Source organism: Protopterus annectens, chromosome 8.part0 (genome assembly GCF_019279795.1).
Source record: "Protopterus annectens isolate FY-2018-M chromosome 8.part0, PAN1.0, whole genome shotgun sequence".
NCBI classification, from domain to species: domain Eukaryota; kingdom Metazoa; phylum Chordata; order Ceratodontiformes; family Protopteridae; genus Protopterus; species Protopterus annectens.
In genome coordinates, this window is record NC_056741.1 from 949,450,289 (window position 1) to 949,471,670 (window position 21,382).

Sequence of the window (21,382 nt, forward strand, 5' to 3'; positions counted from 1 at the left end):
ACTTTTGCTTCCTGTTATGTGGCACGCCCATGTCTTTATCAGTTTAATTTCCTGCCGCTTCATGTTTTGACATTACTAGAGTTGCTATGAGTGATGTCAGGGCATGTGTGAGTAATAATGGTTTTATGAGGTAGTGTTTGATCAGAGATCATACATATTTGTTAGGAGATCTTTTGAGTGATGAATGAAATGTTTTGTTTTCTGTGGTATATGCAAGTCACCATATCAGTCTGGTGGCACAATTACTGCTGAACGTTATGTGTTTTGCTGTCTGAATTGTATAGAGGGGATGAAGCTTTTATTCACTTTGCCCTGGTTGACTCTGTTCTGACTAAAATCCAGGATACGAGTTGTCAGTGGGGGTGGACTGAGCAGACTGGTGCTGGCACACAGATCCCTGAAGGGACAGAGAGAGGTGGAGTTTCATTGTGTGACTCCCACCTGGTGAAGGCCAGATGGTGCAGCAGCAGGAGAACTTGGGTCATACTGTTCACCAAGCAGTATATGTCCTGTAGAAGGGGTTGCAACATGCTGGGTCCAGTGTTATAACCCGGGGGTTGGGGGGGGGGTGGCTTTGCAACATATAGGAAGGGAGAATAGGGGTGAAGTTAATGGTCAGTTGACAAAGCCAGAAAAAAGAAAAGATCATCTTCTTTCCACTGTTCCCATTAGGGGTCGGCACAGCGGATCATCTGTTTCCATTTCTTCCTGTCCTCTGCATCATGCTCTTTCACACCAATCGCCTGCATGTCCTCTCTCACCACATCCATAAACCTTATCTTAGGCCTTCCTCTTTTCCTTTTATCTGGCAGCTCCATCCTTAACATCCTTTTCCCAATATACCCAGCATCTCTCCTCAGCACATGTCCAAACCAACTCAATCTCGCCTCTCTTGCTTTGTCTCCAAACTGTCCAACCTGAGCTGACCCTCTAATATACTGATTCCTAATCCTGTCCATCCTAGTCACACCCAGTGCAAATCTTAACATCTTTAACTCTGCCACATCCAGCTCTGACTCCTGCCTTTTTGTCAATGCCACCGTCTCCAACCCATATAACATAGCTGGTCTCACTACCCTCTTGTAGACCTTCCCTTTCACTCTTACAGGTACCAGTCTGTCACAAATCCCTCCTAACACTCTTCTTCACTCATTCCACCCTGCCTGTACTCTCTTCTTCACCTCTCTCCCACACTCACCATTACTCTGAACTGTTGATCCCAAGTACTTAAACTCATCCACCTTTACCGACTCTACTCCCTGCATCCTCGCCATTCCTCTACCCTCCCTCTCATTTACACACATATTATGTTTTAGCCCTGCTGGCCTTCATTCCTCTCCTCGCTAAAGCATATATCCACCTCTCCAGGGTCTCCTCAACCTGATCCCTACTCTCACTACATATCACAATGTCATCTGCAAACATCATAGTCCACGGGGCCCCCTGTCTGATCTCATCTGTCAACCTGTTCATCACCACTACAAATAAGAAAGGGCTCAGAGCTGATTCTTGATGTAATCCCACCTCCACCTTAAACATATCTGTCACTCCCACCGCAGTCCTTACCAATGTCACACTACCCTCGTACATATCCTGTACCACTCTTACATACTTCTCTGCCACTCCCGACTTCCTCATACAAGAAAAGAAATACAATAATACAAAAAAGAAAAGATCGGTTAAAAAAAAAACTGTGTGCTTTTCACCTATGCCCCTCCCCCATTCTGTCATAATAATAATGGTTTATTTTCAATCCATCTTTTTATTTTGCAACTGGTCAAGACTTTAGCTGGGTAAAATAAATTGGAAGAATAGGTAGCATATTCCTCTTTGGTGCAGAAGGCTGTGGGTTCTACTCCCACATTATGTAGATAGTTTGCTGACACTACAGTACCCTTTGGTGGAGGGGAGTGCTGCACTTCTCAGTGCATTGTCCTTTGGATGAGATGTTAAACCGAGGCCCCATCTGTCTGCATTGATGGTAGATGCTGTAAGATCTTTAAGGGAGGTTGGTGCAATGGTAAGGTGTTTACCTCACTGACACAGGATACAGAGTTTGATTACTACCTTGGGGAACATAATGAGGCTTATAAAGGCCTCCTGTGGTCATTAGCATAGCAGTCAGTTATATAAGTCAAAGTCTGGCATAATGAGTAATGTCTTTACCTAACAGATGCAAGGTGCAGGGTTTGTTTATGACTTTGAGTTATTGGCTAAGCTTAAAATGGTTCTTCAGGGCAGTTAGCCTATATTCACCTATGAACCTTCAACCAGGCAACAATATTGCAATAGACAAGCATCTTTTCAGGATGCAACCCCCACCCAGCATTTCTTACATATAAATGCTAACTTCTCAGTTGGGCAACCCTGGAGATAAATGAGGAAAAAAAGCAATGACTGAGAATCATTGTTGGAGCATAAATAGAAGCCATGCTGGTAAAGATTCTCAGAATAAAACAGGACTTAGACTTACAGATCAGAGAGGTGTACTCTACAGTACAAGTTAAAAACCTTAACCGGTGTACATTGACTGTGGAGGAGGAGGCCATCATTTCTTTGCCCAGAAGCTTGTTTGGACTATTCTTGTGACCAGACTGGATTAGCTTGCTTTGTGTTGTAAATGTGTGACGTGTTAGCTTTAATTATTCCTCTGTTTCTGCGGTTTGAGATGCTCCTAAAAAGCCAGTGGGTCAAAGTATGTGCTTCCATTATTGGTAACAACTTGGAATGAGTGTTCTTCTCCAGTCATCAAAAATACAACAAAATAAGCTGTGATGGCAACAGTCACTTTCTCAGTCCCATCGGAGGTAAGCCATAGCTGTACGAGTCTAGGGCATGAAGATGATGGTGTATAGATAGATGTGTCTGAGAGTGAAGGAAAATATAGAAAAGTGATGCTTGAAGAAGGGATAAGAGAGTATGTGTTGATATGCAAATTGACAATGGTCTTGTGTGTGCTGTGATTCTTCCTTATTGCAAACCTTAATGGCAGGTTGGCATTCATTTTATGATGGACATTTCTGTGATGCACATGTAATATTACATAACATGTTTTGTTAGAATATGTAAGTGCTCAGACTGTCATTCTGTTACTCTGACTCCACATATTTAAATGCCCTCTCTTTGCTTGCCTATCTATGCATTGCCATTGTGGCAAGTGCTAGTTATATGTACTTAGATGCAACTGTAACAGCATCATGAGAAGGCGATTGCAGCATATGTTTCAGCAATCCTAGCATATTGACATTTAATTACTGGGAAAGTCCAGCTGGGTAGCTGCCCATTTTCAGTGGAGGTCCAGGGAGCGAAGCTCCAGAGTATTACAAAAACATTTCAAAAACAATTATTTTACAATATTCAAAAATAATAACAACAAAAAATCTGCAGTTTAGTTATATCAAATTAGACATAATGTGAAAATATTGATTAGGGATTTTTAGAGAGATTTTTCTACTCTTGTCAGTTTTAGCAAATGAGTGAGGCCATATAGCTGAGGTGATAAATGCCTAAAATCATCCATTTCTAAACATTTATGTCACTCAATGATGCACTTTTTATTTGTGTTAAATCCTAGCCATTTCTCCTCTGGGAATATATAAATATGTTAATGAAATAATGTGTTCATTTTAATCAGGACCAGTATGAATTCTTTATTGAGAACAGATTTTTTTTTCATCTTGGTAAACAGGTGAAGTTGTTAAGGTTTAGTAAGGTGTCGCCAAACAACAACACTTGCAACCACATAGGCAGAATATCTCAACCTTGCATCAACAACATCTGAAAAAAAAACAGAATAAGCAGTGACCGTAAAGCCAAGGATAAAATGAGGGATACATATTCAGTTCTTAGTTCATACAAGAGGAAATATTTCAATCTTAATAGACAGTAGATGACACTACTAAAAGAAATGTGATTAGATGACTCTATTAGGGTTATGAAACCCGACAAAGGGGGTGGGATGGTATTGGTGGAGAATATTGATTATAATGTAAAAGTGATGGACATTTTTTATGACACTAGCAAGTATATGGAAGCTTCGTACAACAAAGTTGATTGCCTATAAGAAGGTGCAACTTTTTTTGGAGGATTCTCTTTTCCAGGGCACTAGTTCAGAAGAATTATTTGAGTTTCTTAAAACTGAGCACCCTACCATCCCACAAGCTTTTGGAATACCCAAGGTCCATAAGGACGTAATAAATTCACCTTCTGGAGTGATTATTACATCTAAAGGTAGTTCCACTTATCCCTTAGGTGTTTTTATAGATCGACTTTTTAAACCAATTGTGTTTAAGATCAATTGTGTTTTAAAAGATTCATAGGATTACATGTCTAGATTAAGGACAGAATTATTTTCTTCAGAAGTGTCATTTACTACAATCGACATAGTAGACATTTTTACTAGTGTTCCTCATAAGGAGGGAATTGAATTATTCTTGGAGGCAAATTTAGATTTAACAGATTTGAATAGCACTATGATAAATTTTGCTTTAAGTGTTATGGATATGAATTTGGATAACAATTTTCTTATGTTTGAAGGCAGTTGTTTTAAGCAGATAAAGGGTGTTGCAGTGGGGGCCAGCTGTGCTCCCATTTATGCAAACATGGTCATGTATGCATGGGAACGTAAATATGTTTTTTCCATCTGAATATAAGGATAGATGTAGTTTGTACCTTCGCTTTTTAGATGATGCTTTTATTCTTTGAAGAGAACCTACATCAGCTTGTACAGACTTTGTTACTTATTTAAATCAACTTCCTTCATTTCTAACCTTCACCAGTAAAAGTTCTAACACAAGTATAGACTTTTTGGATGTAAGGTTGAGTAAAGATATGGTTGAAGGGAAGTTTTGTTCTACCATTTTTAGAAAGGATACATTCTCTAATTCATACTTGAACTTTAATAGTCAACACCCCTTCAAAACAAGAAAAAATATTTTTAAAGGTCAGTTAGTAAGCGCCACCAGAATGTGCTCAGATTGGGACCTTCTGAGGAAAGAAGTTTTATTTATTATTGATTTATTTCTTGAGAGAGGTTCCCCCAAAGACCGTATTAGCAGGGTCAGTAAAGAGGTAGTATTAACTTGGGGTATGAAATTTAAACCTCTCCTGGGTGTAGGCATTATAAATGTAGGGGTTCATAATGATTCCTTGAAAGAACAATTTACAAGTAGTATGGTGCACCATTTGGTGAAGGCTCTAAGGATGTTAAAGAGGTAATGAAGAAAATATTGGACTATTTTCAGGAGTAACCTCGATTTGTTAAGAATTTTTGGGGATAAGCCAAAATTTGTGAATAAAATGAGTAAAAATTTGAAGTATTTGTTTGAGCATAATATTATTCTCCATAATCCATCTGAAAAAGGAACTACAAAATGTGGATGCTGCTTATACTGTAAATACATTTTAGATGACAAAAGTATTTATTTACCTAATAGAGCTAATTTAGTGTTTTTTAAACCAGGAAATTGCACAACAAGGGATTTAGTTTACTTGGCTGAATGTGATTCATGTAAATATTTTTATGTAGGTAAAAGAGAGAGAGAGACAGCTTAGTAAACATATTTATGAACATGTTTATACAATTACACAAAAAATGATAAAATGCTTTGTATAGACATTCTAATAAATGTGTAGATTTCAAAAAGTTTAGGTTTGGTATTTTAGTAGTAGTACACAGATCTCTAAGAGGGGGTTGGTGGGAGATGGATATTGAATTGTGTGAACTGAAATGACAATTTTTGCTTAATTTATATCAGGTTTCTGGTCTAAATGAAATGTCTATGGCTCCAGTTTTAAAATTTAAAGCACTGACCAGATGAATTTTGTACATAATGTGCATGTCTTTTTAAAAAAATGTAATTATTTAATTGATTATGCATGTGATTAATTGGTTAAGCATATTTAAGTTTGAGTCTTCTGTGTGTTTTTTATTCTGATGAAGTCTCTGTATTAACTGAGATGAAAGCACTTAATAAAATTCATTTATTGTGCTGCAAGACTGCTGGACTTGGATTTATTCGTCCTTTTATTTCTCAGGGGAACCTTGGCTTTACAGTCACTGCTTATCCTGTTTTTTTTTTCAGAAGGTTTAGTAAGGCAAGATCTCCCATACCCTTATGTTTTTTTTTTAAATCTGACAACCGATTATAACTGGACCGATTATAACAAGGACAAAATAATTGACTTCAACAATTGGCTAAGTTCTGGTGTCATTCTAAGGGGATCCAGTATCTGTCGGCCTGAGATGACATGATCAACAGACCACGATGCTTTGCCAGAGATGGCCTGCACCTGTCGCCCTTCAGATTCCGGATACTGATTAAGGCTCTTGCCACCCCTATAATGCCTTTTTTAGGGAAGGTTCAAATGACAAATTCACAACCGTAGCAGGTACAAGCAAGCAAAATCTGAGGGTAATGCTACTCAATGCTAGAAGTCTAAACCTCAAAATGCACTCACTCGAGGGACTCTTTAAAATGGAGAACATCGACATCTGTGCAGTGACAGAGACCTGGATCAAGGCTCCAGAGAGCAACCCTCCATTACCAGGCTATCATTCATACCACGCCTTTTGGCCACCTAACCTGGACCGAAACAGTAAAGGTGGAGGCGTGTCCATATTCACTAAGGATATCCACACCTCCAGGCTAGTTGCTTAGCATAATGCATCCGTGATTATCCAAGTGCAGCTAACTCTGGGCAAGACCGCAATCCAAATTGTAGCTTGCTACAGATACCCCACCATGCCCCAGGATTCCCACTCCTCATTTCTTGATACACTGGAAAATATTAGGGTACAACCTAACACCCTAATAATGGGTGATTTCAACTACCCCACCATTAACTGAGAAAACTACTCCTGTACCAACTCTTTTGCTCAACATTTTATGGAATTCATAAATTCCAATGCCTTGGATCAACTTATCCACACCCCCACCAGGGGCAGTAATATCCTAGACCTGGTCATTACCAACATGGGCAACTGGTGTTCCACACCAGAGATCAATTCCTTGTTGGTCAGATCCGACCACAAGCTAATCACCCTAGACATCCACATCCCAGCCCCACCCACCTTTAGGGAAACCACCATAAAAAATTCTCCAAAGCCAATGTCACGCTTCTTAAGACAGACGTGTCAAACTTCATGACACCCATGCAGACGGACAATAGAGGTACGACTGCTGAATCCTACACAAATTTACTTTATAAGCACTTACACAAGTGCATGGATCGTGCGATCCCTAATAGAACCAAGATACTGTCCTCCAAAAAAGGAAGCCAATCTGGTGATCCCCTGCCATAAACAAAACTCTAAAACAGAAGAATGAAATTGTTGCAAAAAGAGTAAAATCCCATGATTGGAGGAACTCCCTGATCAACCTGAGTAAGAAGCTGAGATCCCTCATAAAATCCTCCAAAGCTAGTTACGAAAACAAAATCGCCACTGATTCGAAAGGCAACCACAAAACTTTCTATAGCTATGTCAAGAATCTCAATGGCAGCACTCAGATCTGCTCTAAGTTACTGCACAATGGCAGTAAATATACAGAACCAACTGATACTCCAACATCCTGCCAGATAGGTTCAGTGCTAACTTTACACTCCTCTCGCCCCTAAAGGGCCCACCTGTATACCGGAAGAATGCAAAGTTCCTGTAATCACGGCTGCACACGTAAAAACCACACTCTTCAAAGCCAAGAACACAGCGTCCATGGGACCTGAGAGCATCCCAGGCTGCGTTCTACATGAACTACAGAATGAACTGGCACCCCACCTAAATACCATGTTCAGTCATAGCCTTACCTCAGGCTTTGTGCCCAATGAATGGCACACAGTGACAGTCATCCCACTCCACAAAGGGGGAGCCACCATGGACCCCGGGAACTACCTCCCCATTAGCCTGCGAGCCTGGTCTGCAAGGCTATGGAACGTATCATATGGAACTTATAAACAATGACATTGATAATCTCCAAATCTGGACCCCACCTTGTTCAGGTTTGGAAAAAGGAAGATCATGTCTCCTAAACCTGATAGACTTCTTTGAAGTGGTTACCAAAGCCGTAGATGAGGGTAAGGTGGTTCACACAGCCTGTCTAAATCTCACCAAGTCTTTTGAGAGTATCCCCCACTCCGGAATTATAGATAGGGATTTATAACTAGTTTAGTGGGTTTGTCACAAGATGGGTTGCCAAATGGCTCACTGACAGAACCCATACTGTGAAAATAGCAGACTCCAAATCCAACTTCAGACCAGTGACAAGTGGAGTACCACAGGGTTCAGTCCTGGGTCCTCTCCTGTTTGGTATCTACTTCTCTGAAGTACAGGATAACACAGAAGGTTCATAGATTCATACTAGGCTATCTGCCCTAAGGCATTTATAAGCCTAGCCAGAGTGTGTGTGGCTTTCACCACCCCTTAGGATGAGAATACTATACCCATTAGTTTGCTGTGCCTCTGTCCAGGTCTTTGGCTAACGAAGTTCACAGATGACTGCAAACTAGAGAGCCATAATCGAAACTCCTAACGATGTGGACATACTGCAAAAGGACCTCATTGAGACAGATGCCTGGTGTCAAAGCCATGGCCTCAAGCTCAATGCCAAAAAGTGCATTGTCATCCCTTTTGGTAAAAACTCTGTACCCATGAACTACGACATATGTGGTAGTCTAACACCTAAAGTGTAATAAGAGACCTTGGGACACAGGTGGACAGTAGTCTCTCCTTTGATAATCACATTGCCACAGTAGTCAGGGAATTCTTCTATGTGGCACACCTCATCACAAAAGGTTTCTCATCCAGGAAAAAAGAGGTCATTGTTCCCCTGTACTCATCACTCATTAGACCTATTATAGAATACAGTGCCCCTCTTGGTATGTACCTCACAAAACATCAACAACTGGAAAAGCTGCAAAAATACCACACACAGAGGATTACTGGCCTCAAACAGATGCCCTACGCAGACGGTCTCAAAAAACTCCAGTTTTATTCCATCACATGTCACCTACTCAGAGGCGATCTCTGTCTAACATACAAAGCTGTGGCAAACCTAGAGCAGTTGGATACGCTCCACTTAAAGAAATCCCAATCCTTCTGAGCTACACGCTCTAGGGACCTAAACCTTGTCACAACAATAAACAGAACATGCTAGAGGGATAGATTCCTGTCCCAGAGACTTCCCATACTCTGGAACAAACTACCTATCTATATCAGACAAAGCTCCTCATTAGCACTCTTCAAGAACAATCTTGATGATTGGATGGGAGATAGAAATTCACCCTGGGGATCACTTCTGCGGCTCTGCTCGACAGGGGCACAGGAACATAATTTTCTTAGGTGGCGAAAGCCAGGGTACCTTTTTGGCTAGGCTTATATAGGCCCTAGGGCCAATAACCTAGTACCTACCTATGAACCATATGATTTTTGAGTCAGTGAATCGTATCTTTTACTCGTGTCTCAAAAATTCCTAGAATATTTCATAATAGACTAATGCAGCAACAGATAAAATGGGTTTTGCCCCCTAATACTTGTAGATTTGACTTGAAAAAAGTTTTAAATCAGTAGCATCTTCCCACCAAACATAGTTTACTGGATCAATGACAGGGTTAAGGATAAAGACCCATGTTAAGATGTATATATCTGGAAAGTTGGAAGATGCATACTACAAGGCTATATTTATTTTATGTATTCATTCTGTGTGTATGAAATATAACCCATTGCTTTCTGGTTGTATCTTAAATGTATATTGCAAATAATAAAAATAAAAATGGTACAAATCGAAAGTCACTTAGCTGCAGGCTTATAAAGTAAAGACATATCAGAAGACATCCTGCATTTCTTCATGGACCCCTGGGAGGCAGCTTCCAATTTTGTGCACCAGGTTGTGAATTAATAAACTCAGACAAATGGGTTCTTCAAATATTTGCTCTAGGTTACCTGCAAAGTTTCACCAGAAACCAAACTCATTTCATATTTCATGCATTCTTCTAATCAGATAGAGCAGGCTTTGCTGTTAATGAAGCTATGGGCAGGGGAAAGCACAAAATAGTAGTCACCTAATAGACAACACTCTCATGTAGGTTCTCCTTTTATCAGAACAGGTATGTTTTTACCAAGAAATTTAGAATGGAAACTTCAAAGGCAGTTCTTTCCTTTCTAGAAATGAGATATCACATGGCAATACTGCATCTGAAAGATGCACACCTTCCTATTCCAGTAAGGCCAAAGAAACACAGTTCTTCAGATTGCAAAAAGCACTTCTAGTTTAAATCTCTTCCATTTCATTTATTCACACCCCAAAGGTATCTGCCAAATGTGTACAAGTGTTTGTGTGATGATATGAGGTAGTGCCACCTGTGCAAGGGAGAGTAAGACAGTGCATGTGTAATATACGCCAGCATAGCTTGCTGGGGTTTTGTAAAGAATTTTGTCATTTGACTATCATGCCGATTTGAAAAGATGCTTTTGTTAAAATGCGTTTGTAAAGTTGCTTGTGTTAAAAATGCATCAACAGTGGGTCCTGCTGGACAAAAAACAGATATACATGCATGTCAGACAGTGTTGTTATAACTGATTAAAGGTATATGTTTTAACAAAAAATTCTGGAAGGAAGAGGTTAATCTCAGTCTAGCTAATTTTCAAAAATATGTTGAAAATTAAATGGGTTGATTTATGCCATAAAGATTTTATCTTTCAGGTTTGATTGCAGCCAGAGACAAGAATGTCTGAGAAAAACAGGACTAGGAATCTTACTGTATTGTCCTTAGGGGTGAACTAATTGCTACCCTGGAAAGTCGGAAGTTTTTGAAATTGTTTTATAGCTTTCAGATGCTGAAACAGATCTTAGCAAATCTCTGGGTGCATATTATACTAGAGTCAAGTTGACCAGATGTGGTCATTCTATAACCAACACTGAAATGACTTTTTTAAGATATTGGTGGTAGAAATTCCAGAATTCTCACAGCAGCACTTTGGAACCTGACAGGAAAGATGTCTAACAGATATTTCATACATTATCTTGCCTTGCTGTATTAACCAAATCCGCACTCTTCATCTTGCCTTGCTGTAGTAAGTAACCAGGGAACAGTAATTCTTCAGAAAGTCAGGAAAATATAGTGAGATTAGTTAAGTATTATTTTCTGCATCTGTGTGAATCTATCCAACTGTGTTTTTTTATATCTCCTGTGATTGAAACTCTGGTGTTTATTGTAACCAGATATTCAATATTCTCATGTTTTCTATTTTATTATTTATTATTAAATATTCTATACTTTTTGTTGTGGCTGTTTTTTTAGAGAATACTTTTAACATCTTGAGAGTACTTATGCTTATTTTAGTGACATTGTGGCCACTCCTGAAAGCCTTGCTGCATTGGTCAAACTATGTCATTTGTATTAGTCGTAATATTATTCAGTATAATTAAGTATCCTTGTAAGAGCCTTAGAGTAGCTGACTGATGGCAGTGTAATTACCTCATAGTCTGGGTAGAGGAGACACAGCTGATAAATCTGTGACAGCCTTTCCCAGGTGTGTGTGTGTGTATATATATATCAAATATCCAAGTCTGTGCATCAGCTACTAGCAACAGGGACAAAGAGCTCCAAAGTGGTCAGTGCGAAGTCTTATTTTGGCCTGTAGAGTATCCAGTCCAAGGTCTGGAGTGTGTTCCCTCTGTGTTCTTAAGGGAAATTGTGCTTGGTGCAAAGAGATACATGTGAAAATAGTATGGGTATCCATTTTTGCTCCTAGTGGCTGTCCCTTACAGGTGTCAGTGGTGAAGATTGAGACATCTTGATTACTATCCCAAAGTAGGGACTGTCACAGTTTGTACACATTAGACAATAGAACATTGCCACTTTCCTGTAGTTGAATGACTGCCTGCTAATACCTCAGTCTCCCAAACAGATATGAGATCACATCAAATAGCAATTACATCTCTGGGGATAATTGCATTTTACAAAAAGTCATACTTGCCTCAGACTCATTTACCAGCATTGCTGGAAGTCGTTATAAACTTTGTCCAGATTGTGTACCCAGGATAAGTTAATAAGGATCTAGACTTTGACAAATTTTTCTCCGACATGCCATTACTGCAACATGATACGTAAGGGGTCTGCTCAAAGTTATTTTCCTGTATTATTCTGGTTGTTTATGCAAGATTCCATATGAGGAGACATCAATGGCCTCTCACTTATATTTGGAACTCATCCTTGGATTATCTGGAAAGTTATCCTTCTTCCACAGTCTGCAAACATGGAGTTTTGTTTGTGGAGTGACCCAATCCACCTTTCAAAAAATGCCTCTTAATTTCTTCTATAGTGTTTCAGCAGTTGGGAACAGATGCTGTAGATTATACTGTGTGAGCCCATTTGATCATACTCTGTGTTGAAGATATCAGATTCCTCAAGAAAGATCTTTTCACATCAGGCTAAAGGAGATGAAATTAGTACATAGGTCTCTGACAGTCTTTCAAGACTGCTGTGTGTCCAATCACTTGCATATGAATAGTAATTCTATGTATGTATGTATGTACTATGGCTTTTACTATTGAAATGTTGCTGTGCAATTGCACGGCTATGAAGTATTCGAACAACAGATGTTTGAATACTTCGTATGTGGACAGGTTAAATGAGCGAATGGTATATTTGCGAATGGACTGTGCATTCGGTAAATATAACGTTCGCTCATGTAAAGGGATCGTGGTACAGTGCGATTAGGGAAATACATCCATTTCCTCACTGTAGTGCGATCTCAGAGTTGGAATAAGTTAGGGGGGTGGGGGGTGCAGGGGGGCTTGCCCCCCTGCATATACAGGAAGTTAGGTGTTCGGGATTAGGGAGTTGAGGTAAGGGTGGCGTTCTTAATGCCGTAAAATGTCAGTCGACATTTTTGGTATTAACGGCTGTTTCGATAATAGGGCCATTCAGGTAGTTGTAGATTCGGTTAAAAACTTCGGTATTTAGTACTGTTTTTATTGTGATTTTCGAGATATTGATAGTAAACCTGTACTATGTCCAGTACAGCAGTCACTTGCTATATCAGCAAACTAGGATCAAGAGATCATTCCAGCTGGGTGAGGAAATTCTCTTGATCAGGGAACGGTCTGCTCAGCACAATGTCTTGCTTTTAACAGTCCCTCTAGGACTGCAAAAACAGCAGACTGTCTCAACAAAATGATAAGCCTGATACATTACTGGAACTGAAGCCTTTAATATACCAGAAAATAGTACAACAGTGAGGTATTCCAAAAGTGGACCTTTTTACTGCACATCTCAGCAGTCTGATCCAGTTCTTTGTTCTGTTAAGTATCAAAACTGTATGGAAAGTAGACATCTTGGTCTCATAGACTGAATCTTTTATTTGCCTTTTTACATTTATTTTGACTCAGAACATTCTACTCAAAGTAATTTTCATATCTTCATCTTGGCCAAGACGATCATAGTTTTCATTTTTGATATAGTTAACCTCTATTCCTCCAATGTCTCTGCATCAGCACATAGATTTTTAATCCCTTGCAGTGATTCCTTCTCCAGCTAGGTATTAAACATCATAAAGGAAACTGAAAGACATGCTGCCAGAAGGTTTCCACTTTTGAAGTTGAAAATGTTAATTTATTTGACATATGAATGTTTAGACACCTTCAACTGGCCACTTCCAAAATCAATTGGACTACTATAACTATCTATTTGAGTCTAATGTGGCATCGTCCATCTAACAAAATGCATTTCAGCAGTCGCTGCTAGTAAACTAGTTTTTCTTCTGACCATTTAGTTGAGGCCTTCCTAAAACCTGTCCTAAAGTTAAGACAACCAAGGAAAGATGTCTGTCTTCCTTTCATGTTGAAAGTTAATTTATATCCTTTTGTTACAGCTGAATCAGTGGGCTTTAAATGTTTTCCTTCAATCCATTTGTGTAGTTCCTTGAACAGCAGGAATAGGAATTTTAGAGTTATAAGCCCTGACGGGCAAGCCACCCTGTATAGCATTTCAGGATGAAAAGCTGCTTATAAAGAATAATCTTCTTTCTTGCCTGTCATCATTGCTGTCTCTCTCAGCTAGTCTGTTCAACTTCCAGCTGTCTATACAAGCTACTAGACTGAAGAAGAGCATGTACTAAATCTGTTGCGTATGCAGAGAGAGTTAAATTACATTACTTAAGGAAAGCATCACTTTTTGTCTCCTTCAGCAAAGAAATGGATGGTCTGCCTTTTGCCAAGAAAACTTTGTCCAAGTGACTTGTCCACTGGTGTACTGCCTTTTGTTGTGGCAAGTATAACAAAAAATTTAAGACAATGGTCATGTTTCACAAAGAGCACTAGTGACTAGCAGCATAGTTTGGAATGTATTTACCCAAGATATCTTAGAAGCTACACCATGCATTACTGTCCGGATCTTTGTCCAATACTACTATTAGAAGCTCCCTCGAAAGACAAGACAGAATTTAGCTCAGCTGTGCTACTGCTGATCATCTAGCTGTACACTTGCAAGAAGCAGTGAGGTATATGAGATCCCACCCAAATGTAATGATTTACTGTAGAGTCCCTCCCTGAAGGATAGTGCAGTTGTGCAAGTTCCTGCCATAACATTCTTTGTAGAAGTATTCCTTTAACAGTTAAGTTTTACTCCTTTCTTCCCCTTCATGAGATAGTCATGTATGATGCATTTAGTTTTTACATTTATTATAACTTCATTATACTTTGCACAGAAAATATAGTTTGTAACATTGTAGAATTGTGAACCATAATCAAACTTTCTCTCTGGGGCTTTTAAGGTCTAAGAACTGGAGAGAGTGCAGGATGATGCTACTTTCATAGGGGAACCTTATGCCACCTTTTTCAGTACTGCACAAACACAAGATGAGAATTAGCCATGTCAGAAAAGAAAAGCAGCTTTAGAAACCAGCTGCACCATGGGAAGCCAGTTGACTTACTGTTGTGGCAAACATAACTGTACTTTTTTCTGAGTGTGGAAAGGGTTCCTGCTGATACAGGAAATTTGAGAAGAAAATTATAATAGCACTTGACGCTAAAAACACTGGCATACGTGACAGTGCATCTAGCAAAGACATTACCCAGAAGGGAAATGCATGTAGTTCTTTGATTTTATAAGTAGCTCAAAGGGTTCCTGTTTGTACAGAAAATTAAGAAAAAGTCTAGCAGTAGCACTCAGTGTCTGACATTATTGAGGCAGACTGTAATACATCAAATACTGATGTTAGCTAGTGATGAGAATGAGCTTTTCCTTTGAGAGGACAGAGGGTTCCTGTTGGTGTAGGATATGAGCTCTTTATTTCTGCTGCAGTGTACCTCCCTCAAATCATAGGTAAATTGTCAGGCATTCCATAGGTATTAGAAAAGTAGTTTTGGCCTCCCAGAGCAAAATAACAAATAACGTACTTGGAGAGTGAACCTTTCCCTTCCCTGTATACACTCAGGCCTATCCACACATGCCAGAAATAACTACTTAGATCATTACTTATTTACTATCATATATAAAATGTGTTTATATAATTTGTGATTATATATATAAAATGTGTATGTGATTGTGTGTGTGTATAAATATATATATATATATATATATATATATATATATATATACACATGCATACATATGTACATACATACATACACGCGTACGCACATGCAGTAACTATTATCTTCTTGCATTGAGCTTGATTCCACACAAAGTTAAACACTCAATAGTTAATATTGGAAGCTTACATTTTCAGACTTGTCCTTCCAGTTTGTGAAATGTCGACAGTGAGTTATACACAGAAATAAAAAGAGAGAGAGAGAGCACTGTGAGCAGTTTTCTGCCTAAAACAAATGTTTGGAGCAGTGTGGAGAAACTGCCTGAGTGGTGATGTGTCTCAGAATTTTGAACATCTCCATCTGGAAGCTGTTGTAATCTACCTTCAGGAGATGGAATAAGTTTCTAATTAATCTTCAATTATGCTGTTAGAGAATATAGTCATGAATACACTTGGTATAGGCCAATGTCTCCGTATATTTGCAGTAGTGTTGCACACTGAATGTAGAAAACAAAAACACACACAGCATAAAAAAGACAGATGTATATACCCATTTTAACCATAAACATATGAAGGCAAGATTCACATAAATTACAATAAAGTACAAATGTGAAGTGCCTGATTTCCTCCAAATGTAGTTTAGTGTTCATAAACAGTATAGCTGTAGCAAATCCCATTGATGTAACCAAAGCAAAAGCCACACTGAATCTTCCACAGTAAAAATAATCCCAATTCCATGCCATGCAGGAAGCTCAAGGCCCTTCAAGTAGCATGTCCAAACAATGTACCAGAGAGCATCTGGAATTTTTACATAAACATGGGTGGTTGATTTGCACAATATGTAACACCAAGTGCCAAGGAATTGTAATGTGGATCAGTGGCAGATGACTATGCTATAATTATTTCTTTTATCCAAATCAGTAACACTCCAGACGTTTGATATGCTCATAAATTGTGTGCCATAGGCATAAAAAAAAAATCATATTAGCACAGTATGGTGTATAAAGAAATATTCATAAATGTCATTCTGACTACAGAGTAAAGGTACTACTGGTAGGGCAAGGTGTTCTTCTCATATGTGCCACCATTTGTAAGGAAATTGTCCGTTTCTTGTTTCCACATGTCTGTATGTTATAAATGCAGAAAAATAGTACACATGACAGCCATATGTATATGGCAAATCGTGAATGCCCATAGAACTGACTCTTGCCTGTGTGTTCGTATATATATATATATATATATATATATATATATGTATATACATATATATATATATATATATATGTATATATATATATATATATATATATATGTATATATATATATATATATATATATGTATATATATATCTGTGTGTGTGTATATGTGTATATATATATAATATGTATATATGTATGTATAATACACACACACGCACACACACATATATGCAATAAAAACTTATTGACTTTAATTTTTTTTTTTTTTTTTTTTTTTTACACCAAGCATGATGTAGAGGAACACATGCACTGGCCAAACATAAGCAGTAAGTTCACCAAAAGAAAATAGGATGGCAGTTTTGGCCTATATGCATAGCTAATTGCTTTTGCTTAATTGCACCCATAAAATGCATTAAAAATATTTATATTAAATGACATGTAGAATTTGCCATAACGAGCATGCACTGTTGCCCTGTAATGATACAACAATCCAGTAAGAAACCTTTGTGTATAGTATTGGCTTTAACCGAAATGCATGTATATTGTTTATTTTCTTATTTTAACTCCCATAATGAAAAAAAGTAAGCTGTTCATGAATGCTTTGTCCAAAATGCTCTAATTAAACTAGACTGGTCACATGTTGTAACAAGACATGAAGCATGCATACTTGTGTGCATTGTTCCAATAATAACAATAGTAATAATGTTAATTCATATGTCGATATTCTATGGAGAGTTGTAATAAACTGGGAAATGTTTTTTTTTTTCGAAAAGAAAATGCACAAAAGGGAAATTAGCTGTATAATAGTCTTATCAAATTAAAATATGTATGTGAATACTTGTTTAAAATGGAAAAGAAGCACTGTTGTACATACCTTTCCAGTAAAATAAAATATAATTGCATTTGCCACTGTAAAACAATGTATTTGACTCTAAATTCTCTTTGCAGATTTGCACTTCAGGCTTACTGCTTCTTGCAAAGTTTGGTGTTTGAAGGTTCTAGGTCAGTCACATGATGATGCCTTGTTTGGACAATGGTTTGTTGAAACTCCATCCCCCCAAGTATGTAACTGTGGAAACAGGAAAAGTATCTTCTAAAATTCAAACTAAAGCTATGGAAAATCCTGCCTGGAGTCTGAGGCATAAAAGCACTGATTGCTACTTCAAAAATTAATAGGAATTACAAAACATCTGGGAGTTTTTTCTTCTTGCTGGATGGTATTGGAGTCAGAGCTTACAGAGCATGAGCTTCCAGTAAAGACTCTGAATGTACATTTTGCACCAACAAGACCAAAACAAGAAAGTTACTGCTTATCAATAGCCAGAAACAGATGTTTTGTAGCTTATGTATTACACTGAGTTTTCTGACCATCCTCTGACTTTTCAAAGGTTTTATTTCCAACTTATTACACAATTCTTTCACTCTGTATATTTACTCAGAAAGAAAATGTATAAACCTATTTAGTTCAAGTAAAGATTGTTACTATTCAACTTTAAATATTTGTGGGTGATGTTTTATTATCTTAAGGGTTTATGCATTTTAACTATATACCAAACTGTGTGGTGTCCATCCTTGGAAGGGTGGCTGTTCCATGCTAACTGAATATGTAATGGTAGGCTTAATTTAAAGGTAATAAGGTGTGTTTTATTGTATTGCTATAAGATTGAAGACTATTCCCCCAAAACACAGAATACCAAAGACTAAAACACAGTAAACAAGCAGCACTGCAAAATTATTGAATCATGAACCTGGCTAACCCTGCAGACCCAGAAACAAGCATAAGCATGGGCCTGAAGGGGGGGAGGCAGGTATAGGTTGTGATATTTCATGTTTTGGCTTTCTTAGTTGTTTGGTGTTATCTCAACATCTTGTGTTTAAGTAGTGCAGTCCTCGATATTGTGATGGCAAGCCATTTTATTTTGTTTGTTTGTAATGTGTATCTTAAAGTTTGGGAAGGAGGGAATGTGTACTGAAGAGTCATCATTTTACTTCCAGTTGTGAAGAATATTGTGTGTCCGCATGTATTTATAAATGTATGCATGTAGAATAATTCTGGCTGAGTTTAAAACTGCAGTGAAAGTCATTGGGCTCAGTCTGAAGTGAGTGAGTGAAATCCTGGGAAACAAGTGTTCATAACTCTGATTCCATAATTGTGGGATATAGAGCAGTTTGGAGCTTGTTTGAGTGTGGCAGGTGTGCCCATTTACTGCATATCCTTATGATCATTAGCTGTGTGTGTAACTAGTATCCATGGTAGAAGTCAAACTTCATATACTGCATATTCATTAAAGATGCCGTTAAGTAAGATTCATACGAGTCACCATTTGACAGCTGTATTTTTTATGTAAACAAACAGTAGCCCTTATTTGCAGCCAGAATAAAAATAGAGCAAATTGCACAATTTCCATGCATATGTAAATCTGTAAGCACAAATACAACTAGGAATCTTCATCTGTGTATAACTGTATTACAAAAGTAACACTTGTCATGCATGCCAAAACAAATTCCCTGTTGCCGTTAATATGTTATGATCTATGTAATCATGAGTCAAAATATGTATTTTGATTGTTTGTATGGTTATCTATACATGTATGTATGTATGTATATATTTATTTAGATTGATTGTTGACCAGGGTAGTAGATTGATCTCCTAAGTACACTTTAAAACCATTACACTGGTTCACAAAACAAGAAGAGTTATATAAAGTTGAAAACTGAACAATTCCCAAAAGGTGGTAAATGTTTTGTATAGTACTGGTGATAAATTAATATGTGAATATATGGGTACAGTACAATGAATAAAGACCTTCTTAACATGTGAAAAGGACACATGAAAGGTTGCAATATTTGTTTAAAAGAGAATAACAATTATAAAGTGAAAAGCTTTGCACATATGTGAGGTTACAATACTAATGTGGTAAACGGCTTTGAACAAATAACACACAAGTCGTGCTGAGTTAGCGAAAGAGCAAATTATCCTAATCAGATCTGTGTACAGAATAAGATAGGAGATAGCTAGAAAGGAAACAGAGGTTAATATATTGAAAATTGCATAAAAACCTGGAGTAGGATGATCTGTCTTCTTGCAGCTTTCAATGTAAAGCAGAGTTCATTAGTAATTTTTCTATTTCTGACTTTAGGAAGCAGATCATTCCCGTGTTTTGGAGTAAGAATAGAAAAAGCTCAATCACTGGAAGCTAGGGAAATTTGCAAACTGTAGAGAAGGGAGAAGAGTTAGTTTAGGATGGAAGCTCATACAGTGTAACTCAAGAATGAAGTCTGAAGGCTAGTTGAGCACATATATCTTGTCTGAGATTTAGTAAATACCTCTAAGGAGAATATATTCTGCCATAAATGGTCCTCAAACATGTCTACTTTAACTAGTGTGTCTATTGTAGTATAACAGTGTATGTGAATATCAACAGCAGTATACAAATCATACATTTATTTATTTTTCTGAAGAGTAGAGTAACTGACCTTAAATCCTGTGATGACACAGAATGAAAAACCTGTCCACAGAGTATGGACTTGACTGTGCTAAAATATGCGTATTTTTTTCTAACTTGCACTAGTTCACCTATTCAGTTATATGTACCACGTACCTGTCAGCACTGGCTTTGTGGATTTTTATTTTGTGTACATACTCCGATCATGTTTAACAACCATGCATAAACTTTCAATAAGTAAAAATCTGATGTGTATCCGTTTTATACACTTCTCACACTGCCATTGTCCATGTAACTGCCATCCTGTATACCGTTGCCAGCTCTCTACACCCTCATTTACTATGAAGTGTGCATCCTTCAAAACACCAGTAAAATGTAGGCCTTGGTCATAGTGGCATGCTACATCTGTAAGAAAACTAAAGCTTTCTACTTTACTAATTTTGCAGTTTTTAACTCCTTTCCGTATGAATTTAGCATATGAAGCTAGATATGATAATTTCTCTGTATAGCTGAAGTGTATTTCTCTCTGATATGCATTGTAGTTTACACATCATGCAGCTAACCGTGTAGTGACATGTTGGTCTGCCCTATAACATACTGCTAGTTGATCCCTCGAGTCTATGTTATATTCTCGAATGCCGACAATGTCGAATCTGACTTTGTCAACATGAGAATATTGAACGCTCAGAATCTTGAGTGTGTAAACGGAAATCTCCATAAGGAGAGATTTCCGTTTACTGCAATGTAGTGCGGTCTCGGAGTTGGTATATTTAAGTAGCAGGGGTGTGGGGGGCCCCATGTGGGGTGTGCAGGGGGGCCTTCCCCCCTGCTTAAACCCATTAGAGTACTTTTTTCTTTCTTTTTTTTTTTTTTGTCTTTTATAAGGTCGACGTTTGAAGACATCAACCATATGGTGTCGACCATATGTTGTTTGATGTTTTCAACTGTCAATCTTATAATATAGACTCGATCCCTCACTACTGTGAAATTTAAGCACAAATCATGTCTGTTCTTCTATAAATGTAGAATAAATATTAATTTTGTTTGTAGCTGTCAAAGTACAGAACCTATTTTTCCCTCTTTGAACAGGCTTAGTAAGATCAGAGATCACCTTTATTGTAAATTAGGTTCCTTCTTAGCATAGTATTCCAGTACAACTGTACCGATCTTAAGATCTACCTGTTGTATAGAATTTGTAGCAGAACATCAT

General features: G+C 37.9%; 1 protein-coding gene across 1 annotated transcript in view; it reads left to right on the forward strand.

Moving 5' to 3' along the window:
* Positions 1 to 21,382, forward strand: part of LOC122808363 (unconventional myosin-Ie-like) — a gene marked incomplete in the record, with an annotated part of 1,223,059 nt that overhangs the window by 67,764 nt on the left and 1,133,913 nt on the right. Inside the window, 1 exon segment of the mRNA XM_044079330.1 lies at positions 17,675 to 17,787. Coding sequence (XP_043935265.1) covers positions 17,675 to 17,787 — 113 coding nt within the window.